The sequence below is a fragment of the Coniophora puteana genome (assembly GCF_000271625.1).
Source record: "Coniophora puteana RWD-64-598 SS2 unplaced genomic scaffold CONPUscaffold_1, whole genome shotgun sequence".
Taxonomy (NCBI): Eukaryota; Fungi; Basidiomycota; class Agaricomycetes; order Boletales; family Coniophoraceae; genus Coniophora; species Coniophora puteana.
Genome location: NW_006913053.1, coordinates 3,253,756 through 3,269,748, shown reverse-complemented (window position 1 = coordinate 3,269,748; position 15,993 = coordinate 3,253,756). Strand labels below are relative to the sequence as shown.

The 15,993-nt window shown below is 50.8% G+C and overlaps 6 protein-coding genes across 6 annotated transcripts; 2 read left to right on the top strand and 4 right to left on the bottom strand.

Moving 5' to 3' along the window:
* Window positions 1-100: 100 nt before the first annotated feature.
* CONPUDRAFT_116051 (uncharacterized protein) lies at window positions 101-2,460 on the bottom strand (the record flags this gene model as incomplete). Its single annotated transcript, XM_007765466.1, has 7 exons — window positions 101-1,013; window positions 1,067-1,195; window positions 1,274-1,491; window positions 1,631-1,847; window positions 1,912-2,065; window positions 2,134-2,232; window positions 2,303-2,460. 7 exons carry the CDS (start codon window positions 2,458-2,460, stop codon window positions 387-389), a joined length of 1,602 nt encoding a protein of 533 aa, XP_007763656.1. The 3' UTR covers window positions 101-386.
* A 63-nt stretch (window positions 2,461-2,523) lies between these two features.
* CONPUDRAFT_116048 (DUF1754-domain-containing protein) lies at window positions 2,524-3,373 on the bottom strand. Its single transcript, XM_007765465.1, has 4 exons — window positions 3,233-3,373; window positions 2,977-3,181; window positions 2,816-2,920; window positions 2,524-2,763 (listed from the first exon to the last, which is right to left on the bottom strand). The coding sequence occupies exons 1-4, from the start codon at window positions 3,307-3,309 to the stop codon at window positions 2,749-2,751; spliced, it is 402 nt and encodes a 133-aa protein (XP_007763655.1). The 5' UTR covers window positions 3,310-3,373; the 3' UTR covers window positions 2,524-2,748.
* Window positions 3,374-3,448: 75 nt separating this feature from the next.
* On the top strand, window positions 3,449-4,911 carry CONPUDRAFT_116045 (DUF1751-domain-containing protein). The gene is made up of 6 exons (XM_007765464.1): window positions 3,449-3,772; window positions 3,822-3,991; window positions 4,048-4,165; window positions 4,215-4,426; window positions 4,479-4,619; window positions 4,677-4,911. The coding sequence occupies exons 1-6, from the start codon at window positions 3,554-3,556 to the stop codon at window positions 4,870-4,872; spliced, it is 1,056 nt and encodes a 351-aa protein (XP_007763654.1). The 5' UTR covers window positions 3,449-3,553; the 3' UTR covers window positions 4,873-4,911.
* A 176-nt stretch (window positions 4,912-5,087) lies between these two features.
* CONPUDRAFT_116043 (uncharacterized protein) lies at window positions 5,088-8,443 on the top strand (the record flags this gene model as incomplete). The annotated part of the gene is made up of 10 exons (XM_007765463.1): window positions 5,088-5,296; window positions 5,342-5,386; window positions 5,436-5,593; window positions 5,645-5,850; window positions 5,902-6,009; window positions 6,062-7,068; window positions 7,119-7,228; window positions 7,284-7,394; window positions 7,447-7,859; window positions 7,909-8,443. 10 exons carry the CDS (start codon window positions 5,088-5,090, stop codon window positions 8,179-8,181), a joined length of 2,640 nt encoding a protein of 879 aa, XP_007763653.1. The 3' UTR covers window positions 8,182-8,443.
* Window positions 8,430-8,847, bottom strand: CONPUDRAFT_149076 (protein translocase SEC6; the record flags this gene model as incomplete). The annotated part of the gene is made up of 5 exons (XM_007765462.1): window positions 8,430-8,442; window positions 8,493-8,507; window positions 8,561-8,648; window positions 8,699-8,732; window positions 8,785-8,847. 5 exons carry the CDS (start codon window positions 8,845-8,847, stop codon window positions 8,430-8,432), a joined length of 213 nt encoding a protein of 70 aa, XP_007763652.1.
* A 116-nt stretch (window positions 8,848-8,963) lies between these two features.
* CONPUDRAFT_134351 (glycine dehydrogenase) lies at window positions 8,964-15,540 on the bottom strand. The gene is made up of 14 exons (XM_007765461.1): window positions 14,961-15,540; window positions 14,852-14,912; window positions 14,193-14,795; window positions 13,441-14,135; window positions 13,213-13,392; window positions 13,042-13,161; window positions 12,802-12,986; window positions 12,720-12,749; window positions 12,324-12,669; window positions 12,171-12,265; window positions 11,980-12,117; window positions 11,822-11,930; window positions 9,040-11,774; window positions 8,964-8,977 (listed from the first exon to the last, which is right to left on the bottom strand). Exons 1-13 carry the CDS (start codon window positions 15,366-15,368, stop codon window positions 11,739-11,741), a joined length of 3,006 nt encoding a protein of 1,001 aa, XP_007763651.1. The 5' UTR covers window positions 15,369-15,540; the 3' UTR covers window positions 8,964-8,977; window positions 9,040-11,738.
* Between the last annotated feature and the right edge of the window lie 453 nt (window positions 15,541-15,993).

The window sequence follows — 15,993 nt, the reverse complement described above, 5'->3', positions numbered from 1 at the left end:
TCCATATCAAAGGTATGCTTATCGAAACAAATTTTGTCTTAGAGGTGCGACCTCCCGGGACCTTACGAACAATCCAGTATACCAGAAATCCTTATTTCGAGGCCCATAAAAATCACAACTACTTGCTGAGAATTGTCAACTACGTAAGTACTAGGTCCCATTTCGTGTGCAAACGGAGCTGTATGTATGTATGTGCTCTGTGTTCCAAGAGCAGATATTAAGAACCTATGCATAATAGGATGGTGACACAGTAAGTTAAGTTATTTGTCGCCGGAGGAATGCTGTGGTATGAATGACTGTGAGAGAACATGTAGGATACCCCGAAAGAGAATTGCGAAGCTGAGCAGAATGCTTTCCGGAAGTTGGCCGGAAGTAAATACCGCCCTTCACTCGACGCTGGACGCGGGAGGCAAGCTGCCTTCTGTCTCTACGTCAACGTTGGAGTCAACGTCCATCGCATCTTCATTCAAATGCGCTGTGCTCATATTAGACACGCCGTTGCTATTGGGCAAGTGTCCGTTTGAAGAATTCGGGTTATCATCCCCGTTGGCACCTATCGGTGCCTCACCAGATGGCGCTGGTATCGGTTCAACCGCGTAAAACCAATACCGGCTTTTCTTCTTCCCTGCGACTTGTTCCACAGCTACCTCCGTCGGTCTCACAGCTGCCGCGCCGTTCGTTCTGGCTACTTTAGCCGCCGTACGCTCCGTGGGGATTGATGGGTTAACGTCGTAAGAACTGGAACTCGTGACGCTGTCTTCTGTTCTGGCACGCTTGCGAGACGAGGTCGCTTGTTCCGGGGGACCGAGACGTGTTGACCGTCGCTCTGCTCCCCATTCCATCCCGCCTGTACCGTCTGGGGAGCGGGAAACGCGTCTACCTTTTGTTGCGCGGGATGACCTTCGTGTTCCTTCCGCTCGGCGCCGGTTTGAATGGTTGCTAGATAAATCGTCTCCAAAAGCCTCATCGTCGTAGTCGTTATCCTCTTCAAACTGATATTCGTCTCCACCATCCTAGACGGTGAAAATTAACATTAAATCATCAACCCACAAACAAAGGCGCGTACGTCACTCTCAACGTCATTGTAAACATATTCTGGCCGCCGAGTCTGCCTACGAGTTCGCGTCGAGCGCACCTCGGCCTGGGCTAGAGCAATTTGTCGTTGTTCAATCTTCCGGCGTACTCTGGCAATCCTCTGTATAACATTGAGTGATCGTGAACGGCATCCACTGTCTTCACTGTTGGGCAAATGCGGAGGCAATAAAAGACTCACGGCCAATTCCCGATCTATCGCTTCTACGCGACTTTCCAGGGTCTCAACAAGCAGATCATGTTGTCCCTTCCGAGACTTCGCCTTTTTGTCAGTTAGTTGCAGAGATGCTGCCTTCAACTGCTCAATGAGTGCCATGTACTCTTCCCGGCTGGAAGCAATAGTTCGGAGGGTAGAAGTAATTTTCCAAGGATTCGTCGACACATATAACCGGGGTGAATCTAAGATAGATGGCGAATCAGCGAAAACTGCATGCAAACGGATAACGCCGGGTGACATGGGGCCAGAAAATGCGGTATCGGCGGTACCACACAAATATACGCAAATATGAAACCTTGGATAACATGAAAGAACACGTACCGTCCACAGCCCAGTAACGTTTTCGTTCCAAGTCTTGGCCCAAGGGCTGCACTTGTAGGCTTTGGAGGCTATTTGCATCATCAGACTCAGGGGGTGCAGCATCAGCGTCCTTCTTCTTTGTCTTCTGCTGCATCACGCCCCAAGCACGATCAATTTTGGTTTTGATAGCGGCGGAATGTGCCAGCTGTGATTCCACCAGTTGGCGGAGTACCCTAAGCTACATATAGCCAAAGGGACGCGTTAATTAGGGAGTTGAGCCAAAAGGGGCCGTGGTTACGTACTTTGAGGTCCCAGTCCGCTGAAAAGATGCCCCCTTCGACGTTAGCAAGAGGGTCCACATTAGCATTGAGGTCCTCGTCCCAAAACACTGTTCTTTCAGGTGTTTTGGTATAGTCTGCCAGGACGCCCGCCACGGTCGTAGAGATTTGATCGACACTGGCGCGTGCAAACGCGACGGAAAATGCTTTCATATAGCCCATCGATGGCTGCTGACATATTCTCACCTCAAAGTACGCGTTTGTGGTCGCATATTCAGTATGAAGTGCTGTAGCACTTTACAGAGTACAGGATCTGGGCCAGGTGCCTTGAGCGCAGTTTCGAGACTGCCAGCCCGCACCATCGTGCACTGTAATGAGACGACTCAAAGACACGTGTAAAAGGGATTGCACTCACTCCATGGCAGTTTCAAACCCTTCTGTCTTTGCTCGAAGGTTGGTGAATTTGTATATGAACGCGTAGACAAACATGGTCTCCCAGCGATCTGCGGGGTCCGCCGCGTCTGAGGGGGGGCATATATGCCCTTTCTTCTTCGCTAGCGATGTGGTAGACATGTGGGGTGATGCGTTGTGTGGAGGTGGAGGAAAAGGGTTAAGAAGGGTCACGGATTAATGAGCCGCATATCCGTGCCTACTTATATCCAAGTCATTACAACAAACAAGTTACAATAGCGGCGCCTCGCGATCGTAATTTCAGACACTGGAAATGTATTATACAGGGAATCTGATGTATAGACACAACAGAACATCAGGCATGTCTCAAAGCAACATCAACAGTGCAGCTTCTCGAATCTGCGGGAAGTCCAAGAGACCCTTTCCAGACAGTAAGAACGTGGAAATGTCTTATCCGGGTCCAACCTGATCGAGCGGCGTAAATATATGCACGGACCAAGTCAGAACGGAAACGTACCTTTGGAATGTCATGGTGTTCACTGAGAGCTTCAAGTTTTGTATTAAACTCGTTAACACGATCCTTGTGGGTTTTGTTCGCCATCTTGGCCACTCTCTCGGCAAGCTGGTAAGAAGATGCGTTGAGTGGGTGCGTTTCGAGGCAGTAGATGCATGACTAACTCGGCGCCGCTGTGCCTCTTCAAAGCGCTTCTCAGCATCTGTCTTTCTGTCATTTGAGCCCCCGACAGCAGGAGAGTTTCTGCCACTCCCAGACGGAGAGTCTCGAGGGGAGCCTTCCTCGTCCTTTAAGAGCAATTCCTTCACCTTTTCACGCTCACGGCGTTTGGCATCATCCGAAGTCGACTTGGACTTGGATTTCTTCTTCCTGTAGAACATATGAGAGGAGCGGTATAACAGAAGTAACTGTGAAACGCACTTCTTGACAATGCCACCATCCTGAACACTCCCCTTGAGCTTCAGAGAGCCCCCGGGCTTGAAATTGTAGTCTGACATTGCTGCCAGCAAACTGAGGACCGTTCCGGCTGGCAGCGGCAGTGACGCAAGGAAGAAGAGGAGGCCGGGCACGCGAGGTCACGTCGTCACGTAATGACAGACGGCAAATACGGGTAAACTGACGGCACATCTCGTCCGACTGAGGCGCCCTCCCAACTGGACAGGAAAGCCTCAAACGTTCAAAGTTGTGCCCTTTCCCTCGACTAACGTATTTTAGCTCGAAGGACAGTCCCAGGGCCTCATCATGGCAATCCTATCCACACCCTTGCATTATCTCTCCTCAGTCCCACTCGTCACACGCGTTTTCACCGGCGCAACCGTGGTCACCTCTTCCTACTACCTCTGGAATCGCTGGACAACTGGCCAGTTCTTCTTGCCATGGCTCACTCTTGTCCCTGGATCGAGTCTCTTTTTTCCATGGACATTCCTAACTTCGGGCCTGGTAGAGCTGAGCATTATCGAGGTTCGTTGCTAGATCTACCTCTAACCATAATTGCTCATGTGCTTCATAGTTGGCTGTCTCATTAATCATGATACCAGCATCGCTCAGATACTTTGAAAGACTGTGGGGGACCGTAGAAACCATCAAGTTTCTCGTCGTTTGCATCATTGGTCCCAACCTGATCGCCTTTGCCTTCAACTGGATCGAATTCATCGCCACCCGAAACGCGGACATGTTCTTGTACGCGATTCCTGCTATCCTTGACGTTTAGTAACATATCCTAACCTCTGTGCAAGGTACGGCATGCAGTACTACGGTCAAATGACTCTCTTCATATCCTTCCTCGTCGCATTCACCCAAGTCATCCCTGAACACCAAGTACAAGTCTTTGGGTTCATAAAAGCCCGCGTCAAGGTAACACACCGATATCACAAGTGCAAACCTCATTCTTACCAATATCTAGCGTCTTCCGATGGCATACCTCACCTTTTCAACAGTTATGACTCTGCTAGGGTTCCAAAGCCCCTACATCCTCATCCAGTTTGGATGGTTTGTGTCGTGGATATACCTTCGGTTCTACAAACGCAACGTTAGTGACACCGTTGGTGGCATGGACACGTACGGAGATCGCAGCGAGACTTTCTCCTTGATTAGCTGGTTCCCTCCCTTTGTCCAGTGAATCTTTTTCAACCCTCGTGATGTGCAGTGTATTGATGTATATTTTTAGCACGCCGTTGTCCATGCTTGGAAACACCGTCCATCGCCTGGCGAGTCGATTCCACCTCATCCCGTCGTCTGTACCATCAGACCTAGAGGCTGGGTACAGCCAGGTTCCTGGTGGTGCACGCGCTGAGGCAGAAAGAAGACGGTAAGACCTTTCATTGCCACACGCTTGTTGTAACATACACTAATTTAATATTTTTAGCGCATTGGCCCTCAAGGCATTGGACCAGCGACTTGCCAACTCTTCGACTTCTTCACCACCTTCCGCCACCAACCCCCCGCGAGGGTCGCAGAGCATTGCCGCCTCCAGTTCTCAGCCGGATGGCCCCTCCAAACAGGTTGCTCCCCAAGAAGCCGATGTTGCAGACAGTGTGGACTCGAAGGATCAGGCCCGATAGTGTACTTTGTTCACGTCATTTATTTTTTTCATACGGAGCGCACGATTTTAATGTTGTTCTACCTTTTGACATTCTTTGTGAATAGAAAATGCAACTCATAGATTGCCATGACCTCTTAACTTGTGCGGAAACGCGCGGTCCATATATCCGTCAATGGCTAAACCTCCTGATACGCGCGGCTAAATTACCTTGTTTAAACCCCTTGACTGTCCTGCATGGCGCGTCAGACGCCCGTAACCTCTCCAGCTTCGTCTACGGCTCCTTCACAATCTTTACTGTCCCCAGCTAGTGTATTCAAATTAGTGCCTACAACACCATTACAGACTACAGCACCTCCCAGACCTGGCGCCCTCCCTGCAGATCCAGATGAGTTGTTCACAAGGTACACGATAGCCGAGGTTAAGACGAGGCAGCTCCAGCTCAGGTATGTCTTATGAGGCATTTGTGAATGCGCACTTACATTGCGCAGAGCTGATGCCGAGGCGAAGCAGGAAGAGCTGCGTGTCATGGTCGGGTGAGTGCATCTGCAAGATGTCATTAGCATGTTAGCTCACGCAGGTTAGGGAGCGTTACCGCGATCTCCTACAGGCATCGACTTCTATTGTTCTATTGTCCAAGTCAGCGCAGCGCGTCCACGATGCTTTGGAGGAGATCAAGGGTGCAATTTCCTCACATGAGCACATGAAGCTACCTACGCATGCGGCGGACGCGAGCAAGGGAGGCACGTCCGTGTATACGTGGTTTTGTGTGCAGGTCACTGATGTTACTTCAGACAACCATCTCGATACCCTTCAGGCGCTTTCAGCCCATGTAAAGCTTCTCCTGGACGCGCCCGAGCATCTCTGGCGACTCATTGAACGCGAGAAGTTCTTCCAAGCAGCCTGGTTATTTCTACTTGCACGCGTAGTCCATCAAGCGCTTGTGCAGGATGACGACCAGGATGACGATAGTTGGATCAATCGGGGTATAGACGTTATGGTATGTGTTGCGCAATCCGTATGATGGTCGGCTAACTTATACGGTCTTTAGGAGCAGTTCCCGATCGTTCAGAGGCAATGGGAGACAATATCCCACTTCAGAACACAGATCATCCACAAGGCTACGCTTTCTCTTCGGTCATTCGAGAAGTCAACGGAGGTACGGCGGTGCCCCCCTTACAGTTTTCCGGTCCTTGCTCAATGCATAGTAGGATACGTGTGCAACAATGCTGACATTGCATATTCTGGATGCAAGACCTCTTACAGAGACGCTCACCATGTACTTTACCCAACGGACAAGAATGCTCAATACCTTCCTCAACAAATCTGCTGACATCCCCCATCTCGAGGTTAGCGGATCTGCATCTGGATTAGCTCCTCAACGTGCGGCGGAAAACAGAGCGTCATTGCAACGGGCATTGGAGATCATCTCCAGGACCGTTGTCACCGCCCGCGAGATTTTCTCGAGCCCTGCCGAAGGTGATCGACCCCTAGCGGTCCGCGCGCTCGAACACATTCAAGCTGAATCGCCTAGCACTGAAGATGATTTTCCAAGCGAGCTTCTTCTGGATACGCTGTCCCTACTCTCTACCTTGCCGTCTTCGTCATACCTTCAGATTCTCCCGCCATCAATCAAGTCCTACAAACCTTACGTGGATCTAGAGTCTCAGTCTTCTACCGTTTCGCCAGCCGCTGTCGCTGAGGCACTAGACCGCTGGTTTCAACAGAGCACGGCAAGTCTACAAACCGCTTTTCAGAAGTGGCTATCTGGCCTGGAGACTGTTACGCAGGTTTGGAACCTCAGGACTTTCATTCACAAATGGCTCGGCGATTCGTCTCATCTAACCGCTGAGGATCGAGATGTCTTGGGCGACGCCATAGATGAGGCGGTTTCAGGACGCATTCTGGCCATATGGAAGGCGATCCTCGTCAAATCCGGACAGGCCTTTACCGACAAGCTTGTGGTGGTTGTTCCCACCTCAGAAATCCAGCATTCTTTGGTCGCTCAGCTGTATCATCCGCCAGCTGTCCCTTCGCTGCCTCCTCCAGGAAGTGGACCGGCTGTGTTTATTGGGCCCTTCCATAAGTATAGCTCTGCCCTTTCTCATCAGCTGGACGGTCGTACGGAAATTCTGGATTCAGTGCTTGAGAGCTTGGAGGCCCCGGCGGAAGCCATCTGGCAAGATCTTCGGCGCATCGAACTTGCTGACCAAGAGAAGTAAGTGGTTAAGCGTCATGAAACATACTTAGTCCTCAGGAAGGCTTCAGGAAACTTGCGAAGCAGCTCCGCCAACAGTATCGAGTTGCGGCAGACGAATTGTGCTCTGAAATATTGTCTACTTTGAAAGACCTAACAGAGAAAGTCGTTGATGCAAGCGGTATGCATGTGGTAGTTCTCAATGGTCTGATGTATGGGCTCAATGTCAGCATCAGGTACCGTCTCCAACACAGAGAGTCAGAAGCTCCTTTCAAGATTGCTGCTCGAGCTCTCGACCACGTCCTCGTTCATATACAACGTGGAACCAGACGAAAGCATGTCGAAGGGTAAGTATGTTAATATGGTGCATTCGCGGTCACTGACTCGGGTATACCGTAGCATTCAAAGCATCGACACTTGAGCTTTTCAACCACGTCATAAGCTGCTGGAAAGAGCGAATCATTGGTGCTCTAGCGAGCAACTACCTCACACAGTCTCCATTATCTCAGACTCGAGACGCGGAGACGACCCTCTCTCCGACGGAAGTACTCATGAACTGTCTCCATACGCTTTCGACGTCTCTGTTCAGCTTGGGGCTAGCTCAGTCGCCGATGAGGTTGGATGTGGTGGCTTTGGGCTCTCTGGTGTCATTCTGCGCGTCAATATCGAAAGGCAACGAACTACCGCAGAACTCCTATTCTGCACCTGCTATTTTCGACTTAGCGATGCTTCATACGATACTTTTAACGTGGCAGGGGCAAGACTGTGCTGATCAACGACTCGATGAGGCCATTTCATCGTTAGACGCGAGGGTGCGTATTTCACTATGGACCTTCTTATTGGTGCTGAATGTTCATGCAGCTTGCATCTCTGGCCAAATCTTCTATTTTCTCTGAGCGGGAAATGAAGGCTGCAGCTCGCAACCTTCTAATGCGGACGCAGATGGTCCTTCCGGCACTTTTGCCTTCCCCTTCTACTGTTGTGCTGAAGGATAGCTCCTCTGACAAGGCTTCCGACAAGTCTCTGGCGGCCCTGTTGCCCTACGGAGTACCTGCGACGGATACGCAGTTCCACCCTGTCTTCTCTGTTGCGAAGCCATCTTCGAGATTCACATTACTTAACGTAGAACAGTAGTCGTTTGACATGCTTTGGGATCGTCCTCTAGCAGATACCAGCATGTGTAGCTCACCTGAATATGTGCCAATCGCGTCGACGAGAACCCTGGGCGACATCGCGGTTTTGAAAGTGCGCAATACATGCCTCGAGCCAGAACACAGAATTCAGTTCGCCCAGGTGTTGCAGTGGTATTAACGAATGAACGAGGCTTTCGAAAGCCTTCTATACATAAGAGGTCGGGTAGAACAGCAGCATACAAGTCTAAACTATGCCCCTCCACTATACCCAGTCAGTCAATAGCTCAGACATCATGACAAGTAAGAACTTACACAAGAATGTTATTTCTAGGAAGAAACGTATAAGAATTTGCGCAAACGAAAGCTAATAAGTTACTCACATAGGAATATGGATCAGCTTTACAATATACCCAATGAAACCCATGACTGCAAAACCAATTGCAACTGCCCTGCAAATCTGGACGAACTCTACGGGGAACATAAGTGGGGAACAAACAGTGTCGTGGCCGGACACGTACCTTTCTGGGAAGGCTTCGTGCAACGAGTGAGGAACTACAAAGTAGGTGAGCTTAATGAACCAAGAACAATTATATGCAAAGCCGACCTGGTTGCCGTCCCGAACAAACTCCTGGGGAATCTCGATGAACTCCTTGACTTTGTCGGACATGATGAGGGTAGTGGAAGTGGGAGGTTGATGTAACGTGGTAAGTAGCTCAGTCGCGTTCCGAGAAATGTGCCATGCAAACGTGTTCCCGTTTTTCACACGGTGTTCGATCCATTTCTGTCACCACAGAGGTACGGCTGCTATTCTATGCTGGCTCAACGGTGTAACTTTTGCTGAAGTCAGTGTGGACAGGTCCCCGTTCTGCATCGACTGGGCGGCGCGCATGAATGTCCCTGGGCTTGCTGGCATGTCGCTTAGGCAGGCTACCGCTGAGACGCGTCCGCACTGGTCAAATAGCCCGTGGACTCCATCCGGGCCCCGTTCATAACCATTTGCCTCTTCAACGCGACTTTAGTGAAATATCAAAGAAAGACCGGTCATGGCTACTTGCGCGCTACAAAACCTTCACTAAGCACCTTGCCTTGGGTCAAATCACCCACGTCCACGGAAGCTACAGCTTCCTTGTGTCCAAGCTACGCGAACTCCAGCTGTCCTTCGATCCGAATGACGAAGCCATCCAAGAGTCCGACTTCGAGCAAGCACTTCACTTCCTAGCCAAGTCCGGCAGACCTTCAGACTTGGCAATGGCGGCCAAAATGCTGCAGGATATGCCGTCATTGTTCCAGATTCCTGTCACATCTGAAATGCACGATGTTGTTCTCCGCGGTTTGGTCGAGAGTAACAACCACAAGAGTTTCCAGCGCTGGCTTCTCTACCCTTCACACAACTCTCCTTCATCTTCAGCTCCAATCCTACTTCGACATTGGCACGTTTACTTCGATCATTGCTGCGAAGCGTCTGACTTCGAGGCCCTTCGCCATGGTTTCGCAATGATGAAATGCAAGCCTTCTGCCGAGACAGTCAAGCATGTCCTCTCCGCACAATTCTCAGACCCTGCCTTTGAACTAGCCCATCTGACGGAAATTCTTGACGCCATGCATAAACATCGCCTTCCGTTCGGTACGTCCATTTCCAAGGTCATCTTCGATGGAGTCAAGTCGAGATACGGGAGGAAACGCGGTCATACACTTGCATCTGCGTATAGAGCTCGCTTTTCGCCTCTAGGCGTTTCGGAGAGTATGAACGTGGAGAACAAGTACGCAGAGCTAGAGCAAATTGCACGGACCCAGGGCATACAGCCTGCTGTACGGTGGCTTAAGGGACAGGGTGCCGACTATTCTGATTCTCCCGGCCGTGCTTTAACAGCTCTTGCGCGGAGCACTTACAAACTCGACGACTTTCAGTATGCAGCACAAGAGCTAGAGACAGACCCGACCGCGGTGCACTGGGGCATCCTCATCCACAATGCCGTCTTAGCTGACGACCTTGACGCTGCGTTGAGCATATACTCAGACTCGAAGCAGCATGACATCCGTCCAACAGCTCCTCTTGTGCATCCATTAATCAATACCCTCTGCCAAATTTCGATAAAGAGCCATGCACATGCTCCTCTGCTCGACAAAGCTCTCGAGATATATCAAGACCTCCTTGCCCAAGATCCCGTCGTACCCCCAGATCCCGCTCCTCCTCCCGCTCCTCCAGACTCCAGCCTATCTGCAGATTCCACATCTCCCACCTACTTTGCGAAATCGTCAGAACCTACTTCCTATCTGCCGTCTCCACAATCCATCACCCCACAGGACCCCACATCATCTCATGACCCTCTACCAGACTCACACTCAGCCTCATCGCCCCCTTCAGAACCTCCGGACCCCATCTTGTTTCGCAGGACCTCAGACTTTGGTCGGCACAACATGGGTCCGGACAATGCCATCTATACCGTCCTGCTGCGAACCATCAGCAAGAAGGTACACATCAAGAAGTACTTTCCTGTTGTGTTCTCCCTTCTGGATGATATCAAAGCACGCAGAGGGGACGTCGACATGGGATTCGCTACCGTCTCTGTGGTCACCATACTCCTGCGCAGCTCTTCCGCCTCTCACGAAGCTTTCGGCCTGTACAGAAGGTTCAAGGAGACCGCTGTCGGGCGCAACCTGGACGCAAAGGGCTACGAGGCTGTTCTGTCCGCGTTCTGTCAGTGCGGCTCGGCTATGTCCATCCCTTCTCCGCGGCATTACTTCACGATCGTCAAGGACATGCGTGCTGCCGGCCACGAAATTACCCCCGTCGTGTACACCATCCTCCTCCGGCAGCTCACCGACTGCATCAAATCTCTCCCTCCCGAGTCCTTTAACGAACTGGGCGCGGTCATCAGACGTGTTCACAACCATCTGACCCTCGACGCTTTCATCACTCCCGATGTAGCCCTCTGGAATCAGCTCATGGACGCGTACCAGCGGGCTGGCTTGTTTGGTGACGCCGTGAGGATCTGGGAAACGCTCTATATTACAGGCATATACGATGACGCCAGTGTTAGCATTATACTCGATGCTTGCGGGTTTGCGCGTTCTTGGAAGACGGCTTCGGAAGTATGTACGAAGCTTTCGCGAGTCGGCTTCAAGTTCAATCAGCGTGTCTGGAATACCTGGATAGAGTGCTTGTGTCGGATGGGACGCCTCAACGACGCAGTCAAGGCTGCTTGTTTGGAGATGGGCAAGGACCGGGACGACGTGGCCCCCGACTTGCAAACGGTGCAGATTCTATTATCTTTTGCCACGAAGTGTAACCAGGAAAAGGAGGTCAGGGGACGCATACAGCGATACCTCCCAGATCTTTGGAAAACTCTTCCGGACAAACTGCGGGGGTCATTTGATACGTAATGCGTTGTATGTATATATGCGTCTAGTTTTATAATTACAGTAATGCGCGATGTGGGCACGTGTGGTTGAACAACACTGGAACTCTAAGAGGTATATTCGATGAGAGAAGAATCTACTATGTAACCAAAGGCAGCACTAGAACCGGGATTAATATGCAAGAAGAAACGTCGGAAATTAGGATGCAAGTTCCTCTACGGAAGGACAATCGCACTAAACAAAAACTTAGCAGTAGTCAAGAGACTTCAAAAGAAACTTACAATCAAGTTAAGGTCCCCATATGCATCGTCTATACGAGAAACAGTTGGCCAGAACTTCTTCTCGCGTAGCCAGGGCATAGGGTAAGCCGCAGTCTCCCGCGTATACGGTCTGATCGACTTGGTCAGTGCATACTTCAAACATGATCAAGTGAACATACCGCTCCCAGTCCGCATCGGGAACAATGACAGTAGACATAGGGTGAGGTGCATTCTTGAGGACATTGTTATCTTTCGGTTGCTTGCCCGTGATGATATCTTCAGCCTCTTGGCGAATTTGAATCATTGCATCGCAGAACCTAGAGAGCATAATCAGTTACATGAGGTTGTTGTTAGGAAACAAAACACGCACCGGTCAATTTCTTCAAGAGTCTCCGACTCCGTCGGCTCGATCAACATGCACGTCGAGATTGGCCATGAGCAGGTAGGTGGATGGAAACCGTAGTCCTGTGTGTGGATATATAAATGAGTAATCAATCCCAAAAGAAGACAAGACATGCCGTACCTGTAAGCGTTTCGCAAAATCAGTAACCTTCAGTCCTGCGCTCTTGTCGAACTCCGCCAGGTCGATGAGCAGCTCGTGGGCTACGCGGCCGTTGTTGTTCTTGTAACGTAAGGTGTAGTGGCCAGCGAGACGTTGAGCCATGTAGTTAGCGTTCAGCAAAGCCACACTGGTCGACTCCTTGAGACCAGCACCGCCAAGCATCCGGATGTAAGCCCATGAAATCAAAAGAATTGACGCGCTTCCAAAGGGCGCAGCAGATACAGCATCAATGCCTTTCGATCCACCAGTGGAAACCAGCGGGTGGGAAGGAAGGAAAGGAGCGAGATGCTCCGCAACGCAGATAGGACTAAAAGAAGCTCAGTAAAGTAGCATTCACAAGAGCTGAAGAGAGCCTACCCCATGCCAGGACCGCCGCCGCCGTGTGGACTAATTGTCACGCTTCAGGTAAAAGACTTGGAGTATTGGTCGCAGGACTCACATGGCAAAAGTCTTGTGAAGATTGAGGTGGCATACATCACCGCCGCATGTAGCTGGGTTAGTCAAGCCAACCTGAGCATTGAGGTTGGCGCCATCGAGGTAGACTTGACCTCCATATTGATGGACAATCTTGCATGCCTCAGACACGCCCTCCTCGAAAACACCGAATGTGGATGGGTAAGTGATCTATAAAACCATAGATTTGAGATGCCTGTGCAGATCCGTGGTTTGACAACACTACCATTGACGCGGCGAGTCTGTCCGTGTGTTTCTCGGCCTTCGATTTGAGGTCCTCAAGGTCCAAGTTACCATCAGCATGAGTTTTCACAGCGACAACCTTCAGACCGGCCATGACAGCAGACTGACGCAGACACCTTAGTGGCAATGCTTCAATATAGATGCGACCACTTACAGCAGGGTTGGTGCCGTGAGCGCTCAGCGGAATCAAGCAGATGTTACGGTGGCATTCCCCTCTCGACTCGTGGTAAGCCCTGATGACTGATAGACCCGCATATTCGCCTGCAGCTCCCGAGTTCGGCTGCGCTGAACACGCGTAAAAACCAGTGATCTTGCATAATTCATTCTCAAGTTCCTGAGTAACAATCAACAATGAGTCCAGAAGAGCTTTTGAGCAGCCCACCTGGATTATTGCCCTATATCCTTGTAATTGATCAACTGGAGCAAACGGGTGCACATTGCTGAACTCGGGCCACGTCAAAGGGATCATGCTACTTGTGCTGTTAAGTTTCATTGTACAGCTACCAAGAGGAATCATCGCGTGGACTAGACCGAGATCCTTTGAGGCCAAGTGGAAAATGTATCGCATCATTTCAGTCTCAGAGTGATGTTTGTTGAAAACAGGATGAGAAAGGAACTGAGATGTGCGAGATAACTCCGCAGGGAAAGACGCCGTAGTTGGTGGCGAAAGTTCAGCAAGTGCAGAAGCGGACTGTTTCGACGCCTGGAGGAAGATATTGGTAATTGCCATGAGATCTTCACCCGACACGCTCTCATCTAGTGTAACTCCAACATGCTTGTCATCAACGCGGCGGACGTTGATCATCTCCCCCGCAGCTGCGGCATGGATGGCTTCCGCACCGACAGAGGATACGTCAACAGTGAGAGTGTCGAAGAAGGCAGTGTTCGTGACCTTGAATCCAACAGCATCGAGGGCAGACTTAAGCAGTTTCGTGAAGAGGTTCACTTTCTGAGCAATGCGCAAGAGGCCAACGGGTCCGTGATAAACAGCATACATGGCAGCCATGTTCGCAAGGAGGGCCTGACTTGTGCAGATGTTACTGGTAGCCTTCTCGCGGCGGATGTGCTGTTCACGCGCTGCAAGGCAATACACATTTAGAGGGCAAAGGCAAGTATCAAGGAAGGGTTACTCACTTTGCAAGGCCAGTCTGTAAGCAGGGTTGCCCATAGTGTCCTTGCTGCGTCCGATCAGTCGGCCAGGCATCTTTCGCTTTAGCTTGTCGGTAACAGCAAAGAAAGCAGCATGAGGGCCACCGTATCCAGCCGGGACACCAAACCGTGCAGAATTTCCGAGCACAATATCAGCCCCCCATTCACCAGGAGGCTTGAGCATCGTCAAGGCTAAAAGATCCGTAGCGCACACGACCAAAGCCCCTGACTCGTGGACTGACTTGGCCAGATGGGTATAGTCCGAAATATTGCCGTTAACGTCAGGATACTGGACCAGAACGCCACACAGGTCGCCTGATAAGGAACTATCTTGGAAAGCCGAAGCCGCATCACCAACGACGAGTTTAATACCGAAGCCTTTTGCGCGAGTCTGAAGAACGGAGATGGTCTGAGGTAAGACGCCATTGTTGATAAAGAATGTTTTCTTCTTCTGATTAGAAGCGACAAACGCCATAACCATGCCCTCTGCGGCTGCAGTGGCTTCATCCAGCATAGAAGCGTTCGCGATGTCCATTGACGTCAGAGACATGACCATTGTCTGAAAGTTGACCAAGGATTCCAAGCGACCTATGTTACGCCGTGATGATTAGATTGGGTAATGCTGGTTGATCAGTGGTGATTACCTTGGGCAATTTCGGGCTGATAAGGGGTGTATGGGGTATACCACGCGGGATTCTCCATTATCTAAGAGAAGGGTCAGCATGGTGCACTTCCCAAAAGATAAATTCTTACATTGCGAAGGATGACGGGTGGAACAACGGCATTGTGATAGCCCATTCCAATATAGCTCTTGAACGGTTTATTAAGGCGACCAAGGGTCCGAGCTCGAGTTAGGAGCTCTGATTCACTGAGGCTTGAGATAGTCGAATCAGTAATGGTAGCGTCGTCTATGCGGATGGCCGGGGGGACAGTCGCAGCTAGAAAGGCATCCATAGAGTTGAAACCAAGCTTCGATAACATCAAGGCCGTCTCGTTATCGTCCGGACCGACATGTCTATCAGTAAATGTGTCGAGGGACTGGAAGAGCGAAGGTGGAGACTTGGCGGTAGCCAGAGCACGTCTGTATTGTGCAGGACGACACTGGAAGGCCCCAAGCGTTCGCCTTGATAGCCTGGTGGGTGCCAGCCTAAAGGCAGACATGGTGGTTGGACGCAGACAAGAGGTGCGGAACAAGGCGGAGGGTGAGGCAGGGTTTGGCTGAAATATTCGCGGTGAGTGGTTCACCGAGCCATGTTTCGTTCACCGAGTCCGCTCCTTAGCGGACATGAGAATCCTGCTGATAAGCCGTCGGAAGCCCGCGGTCAAAATGTCGTGCATTGGTTGAGTTCACCAGTCTGTCACGGTCTTGGACGATAAAACGCGTCGAAACGCGTTGAATGGGCCAGTAAATGTGGTTCATGGCAAAGAGGGTCCGGCATGACTGACCACTATCCCTTCGCCTCTTCGAGCGATGGTGAAAAAAGTTTTTTCACTCAAGCATCTTATCTTATCACCGTCTTCGACCTGTTTACCGGGGGTGATTAGCCTAATTAGGGATGCCCCCCGCGCCTTTGGCTTACACCTTGTTCCCGAGTACGTACACCGAGTATCAGATCTGTCAGTTTCTGAGGCTAGTCGCCGGAGATGTCACCAGCGCTCTGTAACTCGAAAATCAAGTACTCGGGCCCAGGTCTAAGCCACGTCTTGACGCAGGTTGGCACGGGCGCTTGCCTACGGAACAGGACGACCTATTGCGATGCGATTACACACTACTACTAGTAGAGTG

Bases quoted from the DNA above. Each gene is read 5' to 3' on its own strand.
- CONPUDRAFT_116045 (XM_007765464.1), top strand. From the start codon at position 3,554: ATGGCAATCCTATCCACACCCTTGCATTATCTCTCCTCAGTCCCACTC. The intron at 3,992-4,047 runs GTACGCGATTCC...CCTCTGTGCAAG, and splicing joins CGAAACGCGGACATGTTCTT to GTACGGCATGCAGTACTACG. The intron at 4,427-4,478 runs GTGAATCTTTTT...GTATATTTTTAG, and splicing joins TGGTTCCCTCCCTTTGTCCA to CACGCCGTTGTCCATGCTTG.
- CONPUDRAFT_116048 (XM_007765465.1), bottom strand. From the start codon at position 3,309: ATGTCAGACTACAATTTCAAGCCCGGGGGCTCTCTGAAGCTCAAGGGG. The intron at 3,182-3,232 runs GTGCGTTTCACA...TATGTTCTACAG, and splicing joins GATGGTGGCATTGTCAAGAA to GAAGAAGAAATCCAAGTCCA. The intron at 2,921-2,976 runs GTTAGTCATGCA...TCTTCTTACCAG, and splicing joins AAGAGGCACAGCGGCGCCGA to CTTGCCGAGAGAGTGGCCAA.
- CONPUDRAFT_134351 (XM_007765461.1), bottom strand. From the start codon at position 15,368: ATGTCTGCCTTTAGGCTGGCACCCACCAGGCTATCAAGGCGAACGCTT. The intron at 14,796-14,851 runs GTAATCACCACT...GGCGTAACATAG, and splicing joins TCAGCCCGAAATTGCCCAAG to GTCGCTTGGAATCCTTGGTC. The intron at 13,162-13,212 runs GTAAGTGGTCGC...TGTCTGCGTCAG, and splicing joins CTCACGGCACCAACCCTGCT to TCTGCTGTCATGGCCGGTCT.